The sequence below is a fragment of the Pteropus medius genome, unplaced genomic scaffold (assembly GCF_902729225.1).
Source record: "Pteropus medius unplaced genomic scaffold, Ma_sr-lr_union100, whole genome shotgun sequence".
Lineage (NCBI taxonomy): Eukaryota > Metazoa > Chordata > Mammalia > Chiroptera > Pteropodidae > Pteropus > Pteropus medius.
Genome location: NW_024351731.1, coordinates 5,299,486 through 5,312,898, shown reverse-complemented (window position 1 = coordinate 5,312,898; position 13,413 = coordinate 5,299,486). Strand labels below are relative to the sequence as shown.

The following is a 13,413-nucleotide window of genomic DNA, read 5'->3' as shown; positions in this document are numbered from 1 at the left end:
CAGTGCCCTCGGCTCCGTGCCACGAACAGCAGAAGAGCCTCTGGTCCCTGCCGGCCCTCTGAATTCTTCCCGTGTTGCAGACGGAACCTGAAGCGCGGGCACCTCGCCTCCGGCACGCCGCCGGCGGGTGCCGCCCCCTGCAGCGCGCTCTGCGTTCCCCGCTGCCGTCCGTCCTGACCGGACCCGCAGGGCTGAGCCACTTGCAGACTCTTCCCCGGGCAGCTCGTCACGCTGCCTGGCATTTTCTGTCCAGTTGGGTCTCTCACACCAGGGAGCTGACAGGAGATGCTGGCGCCCCCCCTGGGGTGAGAAAACCAGCATCAACATCCTCAAAGTTCATGAAGCAAATTGAAAAACAAAGTCACGGGAAAGAGGCTCATTAATCACTTAAAGCATCTTTCCATTAGTGTAATTTCTGTTTATGACAATTTGCTAATTTATTTGCACTGGAGTGGGGCTGGGCTAAGTTCCCGCACCTGTAGTCACTCCAGAGCTGGCGCGTGGGCACAGACAGCCTGTCTTCTGGCGGTGAGGCGGGGGGTGCCGAGGTGAAGCCCCCGGCGCCCACTCCAGGGCACTCACCTAGAAGCCGCTGTGGAGGTGCCTGCGTCAGCTGCCCTCCTGGGACCGGCTTCCGGCTTCGCTCAGCGGACCGCGTGTAGCAGCCAGGCGTTGAGACCACGGCGCTGCTCTCCTGTGAGAGGTGAGGCCGGCAGCTCAGGCCCGCAGGCTCAGAGGAGCCTGGCCACTCGCTGGGCCACCCGGTCCCCAGGGGGAGAGCTGATCGAACAATCGTTTTTTTCTAAAATACCAGACCAGGTCACATAAATACACACGCGATATCGCGAGCTGCCGTGGTTTCAGACGCCCTTACACCGCGGTGCACTTCCAAATGCTTCACTGCTCACGGCCAGTGAAAATGAGAGGATGGTGTTTATGAACCTTCCACATTTTCCTTGCATCCGGCTGTTTCTCAGATTTGGAAGCAAACGTTCACGGTTCCCGGGACACATAGAAGATTAACTGAGACAGTGTGCGTGAGAACATCTGTAAACAAAAAGGTTCTGCTCAAATACTGATTCGTTAATTAAATTGAATTAATAATGATGGGTGACTAATAAGGTCTAATCCTCCCACAATAGACTGGGCTTCTTAAAAGTAGGAAGGATCTCATCTCGGTTGGTCTTTTCATCCCTAGAACCTTCCACGGCGTACGTAGTAGGTATTGATAAGTACTTTGGTGTGTGGATTAAGGCCGGAGCATGCGGGGGCACGTGCACACCTACGTGGCGAGTGCAGGGCAGGTGCGCTAACAGGTGTAGCACTCTCGGCCGGCAGGAAGGGCTTGGGGTGCATCAGATAGGACATCCCACAGAAGGTGAAGTTTAAGCTCCAGAGATGGGTCAGTGGTCACCAGAATGACAAGGCCGCAGAGGGCTCCAGGCAGGTCTCAGTCATGGCAATAAACGTCTGGAGCCTGGGGTGGCCGGTGCTACTGTGGGAGTTGGGCAAGGAGCCCCAGAGCCGAGGGACGGCTTGCCCAATGTCGAGCTGGCGCTCACCGCTGGCCAGACTGGGGCTGTCCTCGTGCAGGTGGCAGAACCTCCCCCCTTTTCCAGAAGGGGACGCCGCTTCCACGTGCCGTGCAGTCCTGGCCCTGAGCACTGGTGTTAGAAACTGCCTGCGGGAGTTTCTCCTCTGTAGGGACAAACCCATACCCCTCATGGAATGATACCAGTACTGCTGAACAGGTGTGACCCCAAAACCTCATGGGTTACCTCACAGGAGGAATAGTGAGCTATTTAGGGACCAAGGGACTCTTGCCCTCTGCGAGGTGCCCTCTGAGGTCCCACGGCACCCCAAGGGTTTCATCTTTTAGAGGTGCTTTGAAGGCGAGACCCTGCCCCAGTCCGTCTGCTGTGCTGCGGAGTGAGGACCAGCCTCCCTGGCAGCGCGTGGCACGTGGGGAGGAAGTCGGGACAGGGGACGGAGCTGCGCTGGGGCCCAGACAGCTGCCTCTGAGCCCCCGTGCCCGTCCGTCCTGGTGTGGGGAGAGTTATTTCATGTCCCCGAGGCTTTCTCAGCCCGAAATTACCGCAAGGACTCTAAGAGATGGTCCCTGGGTGACCGACAGAGAGACGCTCAGCGGTAAGCAGGAGGCGTTTATTGAGCACCTACCATGTGCCAGGCACAGTACCCATGACCGAGGACGCCTTTCCTCACCCCCACCCCCGGCCTCTGAACTCTTTCATCATCACTTTGTGGAAAATTAGCAGCTAAGCAGTTCAGAGGGCAGGGATGCCTGCTCGCTGGCCTTGCTGTCTTTGAGCAGTGGATGGTGGAGGACGTTTAACCTGAGTGAGGCCAGCCCCGGACCCTGGGTCTCCTGACTCACCACCTCTGAGGGTTTACGACAGGCAGGAAGCATGAGTGATTTGTAGTGACTCCAGGCGACTCAGCCGTGTCTTGAGGCAGAAGGGGCAAGCATGGAGAGCGCTGTGCAAGCCGTGCGGGGTTTCCCGTGAGGGAGTTAGAAACTGCCTGCGGGAGGCTCCAGAGACAGGGCGTGAGCTGGGCTAAACTTGCTTCTGCTTCAGGTGCACAGGGATTGTCAGTCATGCGTGTGTGTGGTCCAGGAGACTTGCAAAGCTTGGGTTGGCACCAACAGTGATTCCGCAGTCCTGGAGTGTCACCGTCCCTGCTCTTCCAGAGGACAGTGGCAGGTCTTGGAGACAGGAGCCTATGATTTAATTGGAAACGTAATTGCTGTGTCCCAGGTGACGAGTAAAGGCTTCAGGGGAGGAGGTTCTTCAGCACCACGGAGAGCTCCCAGCAGGCTTTCCTCTGGGCTGGAGGGAGGAGCTAGCTGGCCAGGCTCGCGCCAGGCTCGCTCCAGGCTGGGCGTCCATGCTGACGCCGCTGGTGGCCGTGGAGACCATCCGGAATCCCGGCCCTGTGCACAAAAGGATCCTTGTTTGTCAGCGGAGACTCATGGGTCCTTGCTTCTAGGTTTACTGTGAGGAGTCGATACTATGTTTACAGTGAAGTATCTGAAAGTGGGGACGGCACATGTGCTCCAGGGTCACACAGCCTTGATCCTGCCACTTCCTGGTGAGCTGTGTTGTCAGCTTCTTATTCTCTGCATGGACCTGAATTAAATAAAAAAAAAATCTTTAAAATCAAATTAACAGTCCCTACTTTATACCCACCAGGTTCTCAAGTCTTAATTTGAAAATAGTATGAAATTGAGAAGACAAGTGTTAAACACCTGCCACGGGGCCTCTCTCGTGGGAGGCTGTTTAGAACGTATCTTCTACTAGAAATAACGACAGCAATTATCGCCGTTGCCATCATTATTTATTGACCTCTTGCCTCAAATGCCAGTGTCTGTGTATTTGGGAAACAGTGGCCACTGCCACCTCTGCCATCGTTACTGTAATATCGTAATCTTGGATGTAATCGTGGCTGGTTAAGCAGCTGCACAACTGACCGGTCAACCAGCTCTGCATTCACGTGTCCACTCTTTTGGTGGCTTATGGGGCTGAAAGGGAGGGAGGGGACGTGCTTGCAGGTCATTAGCTTTATTAGTTCAGCTGTATAATTTTATGGCTCATAACTGAAAGCACATTAATACAGAAACGTGCTGTTGGAATGGTTTGCAAAGCCCGGTGCCATCGGCAGCTTTGTGGTGACTCGCTGACTCGCTCCTGTCACCAGCCGTTTCAGAGCTCCGCGTCTCGGCCCTGCACCGCGGTGTGATCTGCCTTCAAAGCTCGCGTGATCGTTTTAATAAAAAGGGGTAAGATGCCACATGCTGAAGTCTTGATGTCATGCAAGTGAAAATCACCCCCGGAGAGAATCGGGAAAGAAAACAGAAAGAAAGACACCCGAAAGCGTGCATCTTAAACCCAAATCTGTCAGCGGTCTGCGTGCCGGGTCTGAGCGGGGGGACGTGAATGGACTTCGTCAGCCCCGCCCTTGAGCTCAGCCGTGTTCACACGTCCCAGGGCTGCAGTGGCTCACAGTCTCTGCTTCATTCGTGTGTCATTAGGAGAACTTTATTATTTACTTCTCCTAAAATAACTTTTATTTTATTTTAAATAGGCAAAATGTACACACGGTTCAAAAAGGTTTTTTAGACGGATGCTCCTACCTGCCCAAATACCCCCTTTTATTCGATCCTTGCTCATATTTCAGAAGTTCTTTCTGAGACCGGAAGTGAACACAGGCACAGTCTCACCTTTTTTTAAACACAGATGCCTCTTGCTTTGTTCGCTTAATAGCACGCGTCTCGGGAAGCCGCGTGTCGCTGCATAGCGAGCATCCTGTCTCCCGCCCAGTGGCAGAGCGCGTGCACCTGCATTCCCACAGCTTCGCCATTGTGCAGGTTTTCAGGCTCTTGGATCTTTGCCAATCTGGTGGACGTGTGTTCTTGAGCAAGTCACCTCTCCCTTCCAGAGCTGTCATGCTGCAGGAAGGAGCTTGGACACAGAGTTAAGAGGAGCCCCAGGAAATTTCTGCTTCGAGTGACAAGGACCACGCTGCTGAGTCCCCTGCTTCTGGCTTCTCACGTGCACACCGTAGACTCTGCCTGTCCCGCTCGGTTGAAAGGAGCATGGAAGTCACGTGCCACGGAGCCTGCCGCCTGTCAGGAAAGCCCCTGTCCCCGTCCCCATTCCTGCTCTCTGGGGCCAGCTGCGTGTCCATGAGTCCGCGACTTCGAATTCCCTCGGGGGCAGTTCTTTCACAGAGAGTCGTGTCACTGAGAGTGAGTTTCTCTGAGTCGGGGGGTTGTTGTTGGAGCCAAGCTGAGCCCAAACCAAGAGAAGGGGAGCGGGTGCTTTTGCTGGCACTCTCCTTGCAACGCTGATTATAGTGAGCCCCAGGTGCCTTACGGGATGTCTTCTCTGTGAGAAGGGAAGTAGCTCTGTCACATGACCGTGAAGCGGGCAAAAGGGGATGGCCTCGCCTCTCCACCGCAGGGCAAGTCCCTGGGCTCTGGTCCTTCACCATTGCACAGGGGGTGGTGCTGGGGGCAGGGCTGCAGGGGGACGTTGAACCAAGGCAGGTCGGGAGGGTGGGCGGTAGGCCCGGGACACGGATTCAGCAGACGTGACTGCTCCCGGGAAGGGTGCCACTCCCCAACCATCACCAAGCCATGTGCACAGTGGCCTGTGGTCTCACCAGGGGCCACACTGACCCGCCCCTGGGCCACACCCCTTGGGAGAGGGACGACCCCTCTCCCTGCTCCCCGGGGGTCTTGTTGGTTCAGGGACCGGAGAATGAGCGTGTACAGTCCCACTTGGGACCCACAGGAGCCCTCCCCTGCTAGAAACCACCCCAGACGAGAATCCACAGCCCCTGGTGGTGTCACAGCGTGCGGTGCGGTGCGGCTGACTGAGCGACAGCAGAGGTGGACCAGCCCCGTGGTGGCCGTGGTCGGGCATGTGGATGCGGAGGAGCCCCTGGAACTGGCCAGCGTCCCCTGGGAGTGGGCGTGCCTCCACCCGTGCCCCCGAGCAGGGAGGCGGGCTCTGTCCAGTGAGGAGATCTGGGTCTACTCCCCCTCAGCCCCATGTGACACTGAGCGACCGGGCCAGGCTAGTGTCCATTCTGTCACTCACAGTTTCTGACCTTTCCGAGGCTGTTTCCTCACGTCCTGAACACTAGTAGCCACGTGTGCCCAGAGTAGGCTGAGGGCTTCATCACTTATGCTGACGCCAGCGTCATCCCGTCAGGAGTTACGGCTGGCCTCGTTCTAGCCACGAGCCTGTGGGCGACCCGCACCGGTGACCGTCAGCTATTGACGAAAACCACCCATTCACTCTCGCCTACCGTCACGGGAACGTGGGGATGTGCGTGCGCTCGCTCGTTAAATGTCGTCACCATCAGTAGCTGTGTGAGACACTGGAACTTGAGGGGGACCGGGGGCTCGAGTCGGCCGGGCAGAAGGGGAGGAAGAGGGCGTTCTGGAAGGAAGGGGTTTGCACGGAGCCTGAGCGGGGAGAGAGCGGGGGCGCCGGTCGCGTCCCTGCCACCTGCCCTTCTGTAGGAGAAGGAGAGGTTTATGGATCCATTTCTGAGAAGCACATCGGCCGTTTTAACATTAGTGCCTGGGGAGTTCCGTTTTCTGCGCGTCTAAGCCTGATGTTTTCAATGCGCGTGCCGAGGGCGGTCTGGCTTCCTCGACGATGAACTCGCGGACATGAGCCCATCCGTGGTAACGTGTGTGATTCCACCCAGACGCGTGGCACGACGGCAGGAAGCCAGCGTGACACCACAGCGTCGAGAAGCGCTTGTGGTCGTGCTGGACAGCGAGCGTGGTCTGCTTGCTTTGTCAGGGAAAACAGCCTTCCGTTTGCCCGATCTCCCCCAGCAAGACTAGTTGTTGGGTTAAAATCCCCCCGGTGGGTTTCCCTTCCTTACAAAACAGTAGCTTGATTTACCTGGGTTGGGGGTGGGGGGGGAGGCACTTGAAACGTTGTTTTCCACACACGCAGTTGATGCCTTAGAGGCTGGTTAGACCATCACAAGAAGAGGAGGGCACGTGTCTGCTGTGGGCGGTTTGCTCTGTGAGGGGCCTGTGTAGACACTTCTGGAACCCCTCCTCTCGTCCTGTGTTTTCCTTGACCAAGGCTCACCCTTCTCTGAAGCGCACGGGCGAGGCAGGTGTGGAAGGGCTGCTGAGCCAGCCGGTCCTGGAGCAGCTGCAGCTGGCCCCTCTGCAGTGGGGTGAGTACCGCGTGTCACCACTCCCCGTGCAAGCACGTGCTCGTCTGTGTGTGCCCAGGTCACCACGGGGACCTCGTGGGCAGCGGAGCCCACCTCGCTGCCGTCCTGCACCGTGGCCTGCGACCATGTCCAGGCGGCCGCGTCTTCTGCAGAGGTTTGAGTGCTGGGGAGTAATGGGGGTGCAGCTCCCTCCTGCCTCTGTTCCTCGCATGCAGATGGCTTTGACAGCTTGTCACGTGCCCGACATGGGAGGGTGTGTGTCGCGAGCTCCTGAGCTCAGCCTGGTGCTCAGCGCAAGAGGCTCCGTGACTTGACACTTGGCACGACGTGCTTGGACGTCCGCTTCCCCTGCACCTGGGCACAGACGTTCACCCCAGTCTGTGCCTTTCTGAAGAGCCGTCAACAATATTTTGCTGAGAAGCAAGCTAAATAGGATTTTTGTTGAAGCGAGGGGCTTTATTTTTTATCACGTAATCTATTTTCAGTCCAATAGGAACAGTCAGTTGCCGACACGTCTATATCTTCTTTCTTCACCCAAGAAGTCGTGGTAGGTTAGTGTCTGGTCCTTCCACCAGGGAAGGAATAAGCTCGATCTCCCCCTTTGCACACGGGAGACACGTGAGGGTTATCCCAGGGGCTTGAAGGGGAGCAGACCCTTCCTCCAGCACCCCTGCTCACCGCATGGGGCCTCGGCCCCGCTGGGCTGCCACCTCCCGCAGGCAGTCGGGGTCCTGTGAGCGACCCTGCTGGCCGCTGTGAGTGGGCCGCATGTCACACCCAGGTAGCTCCCTCTGTGCCCTCCGCCCCGAGCCAGCCTGAGTGGAAGGCAGGTGACGGTGTTTCTGCAGAGGGCATCACTGCTGGCACCTGTGGGGCCTCCCTCCACCCCAACACCTTTCTAGGTTAGAGTGTCGTGTCTTGTGATTACCTGGGCATGGCCAGCTACTGTCCAGATGTGGGCAGCTGAGGGCGGTCAAACACCTAGACCCTCCCACCCCTGGGGCTGGGACAGGCCCTGGGAAACTGGCGCTGTGAAGCAAAATGAAGCCAAACTCATGTCAGCGTGTCGTGCCAGGCGGGAGAAGTAGGGAGCGAATGGTCACAGTGCAACCATGCCCTGGGTGAGCCCGTGGGCACCGGGTCCTTGCAGAGTCAGAGCCGCAGAGGGAGGGGGGCGAGGGGGCCGGAGGGCGCTTTGCCACATTCGCATTGGGTCCTTTCCAGATGGCGGTGGACAGCGTTCGGGTCAGCTGCTGTGGAGACGCGTGTTGCGTGTGCACCAGTGTGTTGTTGGCAGACAGTGCAGGTGTTAATGATGCACCTGGTGAATGATGCACAGGCGTTTGTGCCGGGGGCCCCGTGGAGGCCGGGGACCAGGGCTCAGGCTGCACTTCGGGTCTCCCGGCGGCACCCCGCCTCGGCCCGGGGCCTGTCCTCGTGGCAGAAGCATTCTGCAGAAGCATGTAAGGTTTTCCTGCTCGGCGTCACGACTAACTAAGTACTGTCGTGTCTGGCTGTTCTGGTGAGCGTCTTCATACACGCATTTTTGTCCGATTTTTCTCACTAGATGGATTTTCTAGTTTTGGAATTCCTAAGTCAAAAGACATGAACGTTTTTAAGGTTCTTGAGCTGTTTTATCAAATGACTGTGTTCCTCGGTGGTGTCGTGAGCAGTTCCAGGACAGTGCCCACGAGAGAAGGCCATGCATTGTGTCTGCCTCCCTCCCGCCCATGCCGGCCTCCCCAGCCCAGCGTCTCCTTGAGGCGGGGCAGGGGCTCCATCCCTGGCCTCAGCATGTGTCACCTTGCACCCTCCCTGTCTCTTCTGCAGTGGATCTGACGCCTGGGGCCCTGCAGCTCCCCAGAGCCTGTGGAGGGGGTTCAGGTGTCACTGCACAGGCTGCCAGCCCCTGGCAGGCCCTCGCTTACCTGACAGGTGCTCCTCGAGTTCCCAGACGTCACCCATTTGGCCTGGCTGACAACAGGCATGTGCAGGCAACTCAAAGACATACAGCCTCTTATTTAAAAATAACTGTTTTGCAAGTGTGCATCCCCTGCCAGGCGAGGTGCCCGGACTCCAAACGGGCACACGGGGCTTGGCCAGGTCGGTTGTGCCCGGCACTGCCCGGCTGCGGAGTGACAGACTCGGTTCAAACACGCGTTCCTCATGCTGGAGCCGCGCCCTCCCCACGGGATCAGCCCGTGAAGCAGCCTGTCCTCATGGGGGAGGGCTAGGGACAATCAGACGAGCTAGAGAGAGGGCCCTTTCCCACCACCCACACAGCCTCTGTGTCATCTCATTCGTGTGCATTTCTCACTGTTTTTTACCTTTCGACCCTCTTCCCCCATTTATCTCTGCCCCCCATCTGTGCTCTGTATCTACGAGCTTGCAGGTTTTTTGTGTTTGCTTTTGGATTCCACATATGAGTGAGATCATCCGGTATTTATCTTTCTCTGTCTGGCTCATTTCACTTAGTGGAGTGCCCCAGGTCCCTCCACGCAAGTCCTCACAGTGGCAAGATTTCGTTCTTCTTTGTGGCTGAGTAACATTCCATCCTGTCTGGGCGCCGCGTCTTCTTTATCTGCTCATCCGTTGACGGACACTTAGGCTGTTCCCACGTCTCGGCTGTTAGAAGTAACGCTGCAGTGCACGCGGGGGCCGCAGATACCTTTTCAAGTGAGCGTTTTCGTTTTCTTTGGATAAATACCCAGAAGGGGGATTGCCGGGTTGTGTGGCAGGTCTATTTCTAATCTCTCGAGGACCCTCCATCCCGTTTTCCGTAGGGGCTGCACCCCACCAACAACCCCACCAACAGTGCACGAGGGTTCCCCTTTCTCCACATCCTCACCTGCACTCGTAATTGCTTGTGTTTTTGATAATAGCTCTTCAGACAGGTGTGAGGTGATATCTCATCGCAGGCTTTGAATTGCATTTCACAGGACGGTAATGATGTTGAGCATCTCTTCATGTACTTGTCGGCCATCTGTATGTCCTCTTTGGAAAACGTCTGTTCAGATCTTCTACGCATTTAAAATTGGGTTGATTTTGCCTGTTTTGCCGTTGAGTTGTATGAGTGCCGTATGGATTTTCGGTATGAGCCCCGCTCAGGTACGCGATTTGCATACACTTCCTCCCACTCCGCACGTGCCTGTTCCCGTTCCTGTTGCCGGCGGTGTCCTTCGCTGCGCAGAGGCTTTTTAGTTTGCCATAGTCCCACGTTTATTTTGCTTTCATTGCCTTCGCTTTTGATGTCAGATTTTAAAAAATCATCTCCAAAACCTGTGTCAAGGAGCTTATCCTGTTTTCTTCTGGGAGTTTCATGGTTTCCGGTCTTTACACTCAAGTCTTTAATTCATTTTGAGTTGTTGTTTTTTTTGGTTTTTTGGTTTTTTTTTTATGGTGAGAGATAGTAGTCAAGTTTCATTCTTTTGCATGTGGCTGTTCATTTTTCCTAACACCGTTTACTAAAGAGACCGTCCTTTCCTCATTGTGTACTCTTGGCAACTGTGTCATAAACTCATTGACCATATATGTGTGGGTTTATTTCCAGGCTCTCAATTTTGTTCCACTGATCCATGTGTCTGTTTTTATGCCAATACCGTAGTGTTTTAATTACTATAGCTCTGTAATTTTGAAATCAGGGAGTGCGAGACCTCCGGCTTTGTTCTTCTTTCTCGAGATTGCTTTGGCTATTTGGGGTCTTTTGTGGTTCTATACACATTTTAGAATTATTTGTTCTATTTTTGTGAGAGATGCCATTGGAATGTTGATAGAGATTGCGTTGAATCTATAGATTGCTTTGGATGGTATGTATTTTTTTTTAAAGCGGTATTGATTCTTTCAATACATGAGCACAGAATACCTTTCCATTTATTTGTGTCGTCTTCAATTTCTTTCATTAATGTAGTTTTCAATATACAGGTCCTTCACCTTGGTTAAATTTATTTCTAGGTATTTTATTCTTTTTGATGCAATTGTGAAAGGTTTGTTTTTTTAATTTCTCTGATAGTTTATTATTAGTATAGATAAATGCAACAGATTTTCGTGTATTGATTTTCTATCCTGTGACTTTATGAATTTGCTTATTCTAACAGTTTTTTTTAATGGAGTCTTTAGGGTTTTCTATATATAAAATCATGGTATCTGAAAATAGTGACAGTTTTACTTCTTCTTTTCCAATTTGGATGCCTCTTATTTCTTGCCTAATAGCTCTGGCTAGGACTTCCGGTATTGCACGGAGTAACAATGGCAGGCGGGGGCATCTTCGTCTTCTTCCTGAGCTTAGAGGAGAAACTCTCAGTTTTTCACGATTGAGTATGATGTTCACTGTGGGCTTGTTATATATGACCTTTATTGTGCTGAGGTACATTCCCTCTATACACTCTTTATTGAGAATTTTTATCATAAATGGATATTGAATTTTGTCAGATGCTTTTTCCGCATCTGTTGAGATGATCATCTGACTTTCTGTCTTTCATTTTGTTAAGTGGTGCATCGCGTTGACTGATTCGCAGATGTCGAACCATCTTTGCATCCCTGAATAGACCCACTCGATTGTAGGTTTTGAACGATCCTTTTAATGTATTGCTAAATTCCATTTACTAATACTTCATTGAGGATTTTTGCATCTATGTTCATCAGGGACATTGGCCTGGAAGTTTGTTTTTTCCTCGAGTCCTTGTCTGGTTTTGGTGTCAGGGTAATGCTGGCCTCACAGGATGAGTTTGGAAGAGTTACGTCCTCTTCTGGTTTTTGGAAGAGTTCGAGAAGGATGGGATTAATTCTTCTTTGAATTTTGGTAGAATTCACCAGCGAAGCCGTCTGGTTCTGGACTTCTGTCGTTGGGAGGTTTTGGATTACTGATTCAGTCTCTTTACTGGCGATCGGTCTGTTTTCGAAGTCTTCGTGCTATCCCCCAATTTAAATTTTGTTCATAGAGGGGATCATACTGCGTTTGTACTTTTGTCTTCTTTTTCCTATTTGGAAAAACAAACATTTCTATGTTATTAACATGTCTTATGCATGCCATGAGGGCCTCACCATATTGCATCAGACGGATGCGAGGGAATTTAATCCTTGATCTGTCGCTTGATGTCTCAGTTGCTTTGTTGAGATGTTCACTGTTACGTAGGTTACATATTAGCGGCTTGTACATAGAGCTTTCTCTGTGTTTTGGGGTCATTCCCACAGCAAGGATTCCCTGAAGTTGTTAGTATTTTATGGGATGGAGGCAGAAAGCAAAGCCGCCAGTGTTTACGGTGTGGCGATGATGGTTTCACGTGGCACTGGGCACAGCTTTGGTTTGAAGCTGTCACGTTTGCTGAGCGTCAGTTTCTCATTGTAAGTTGGAGAAGTCAAGGACACGGCACCCTCAGTGGAGGTTCGAAGAGATGCCCATCATCCCCGCGAGAGTCTGATTCTTGCTCCTCTCGGATGGGGGCCCGGGGTGGCGGGGGGCTGCTGGGGTCATCGTGGAGAGGATGAAGCAGAGATTCTGGCCGTGGATCCAGGGCTGTGTGTGTTCCTTCTGAAGGCAGGGCAGGACAGGGGACCAGACAGCTGTGGCAGGGCTGGGGTGGGGCACGGGACAGGTGCAGGGCAGGACCCCGGGCCATGGGACTGGACCGTCCCAGGTGCCTCCTGGCTCAGTGCTGCAGACCAGGGGAGGCTGGACCTCGGGGGAAGATGAGGCGGGTGGGTGGTGTGCGGAGCCCAGTGAGCTCTCTGACAGTCGTTTTAGAGGGCTGTTTCCAGTTGTTTCCATGGATACCGGGTCATGGTGACTAATGGGGCTAAGCCGTCTGCCACACCGATTTGAATGTCCCACCACTGCGCCGTCCCCTACCTTCCTCTTGACAGCTCAGACATGGCAGTGATTGGTCTGTGCTGCTTGTCATTGACGCCCAGTGAATACAAATCAGGGTTTAGCTGCATTTTGGAGTGCATATTTCCCATACACATTCTCCAAATAACCATCAGGCAAATCCCACCCGCGAGCCTGAGTCTGTCGTGCAGGTTGCACTCGTAGGCACGAGGGAGTCAGTGGCCCTGTGATGACACGTGGGACACCCCACCGCCCTGCTCCAGACAGCGTGACATGCTCTCACTTTGGGAGAGTACGACATGGTGACCAAACCCTCTGCACGGCGTGTCCAACCCGCACAGGTCTGTGAGGTCATTACTCCCCGCCCTTTTATTTTTAATAAATTAGGAAATAGATTTGAGGGTTTACGTTACCTAAGGTTACACGGAGTACGTAGGTTCTTCGGTGATGGAGTTACCCATTCGTTCAGTAAATACCTATCTGTCGACTGTCTGTTCTGCACCAGGTACTGTCCTAGGTGCTGGGGACCCAAATATAAGTTAAAACTTGACCCCTGCCTTTAAGACAGTCCCAGTCTGATGCGGGCGGAGGACCCAAGTCAGTCCGCAGACCCTCCGCACGTGGCCCGGGGTGCACTGGGTGGGAGCTCGTGCAGGTGTCGTGGAAGCAGAGGCGAGAGGCAGCAGGGGGGCCACCTTCTGCGGCCCCCTTGGCGAAGGAGTCAGCTGTGCACGCGGGCCTCCCTGGGGGGCGCGGTGGGCCCCCCGTGTCTCACTGCTGCTCCTCTGCCTCAGTGGCCCTGTCTGCATTTGGCCTCACGCTCGGGAGTCTGGATCCAGGCGCAGCAGGCTGCCAGT

General features: G+C 54.1%; 1 protein-coding gene across 3 annotated transcripts in view; it reads left to right on the top strand.

Annotated features, from left to right (window-relative positions):
* Positions 1–13,413, top strand: part of TRAPPC9 (trafficking protein particle complex subunit 9) — a 321,573-nt gene that overhangs the window by 252,057 nt on the left and 56,103 nt on the right. For all 3 annotated transcript variants that reach the window (XM_039845905.1, XM_039845906.1, XM_039845908.1), the window contains one exon: positions 6,642–6,732. In XM_039845905.1, coding sequence (XP_039701839.1) covers positions 6,642–6,732 — 91 coding nt within the window. The remainder of the gene's footprint in view (positions 1–6,641; positions 6,733–13,413) is intronic.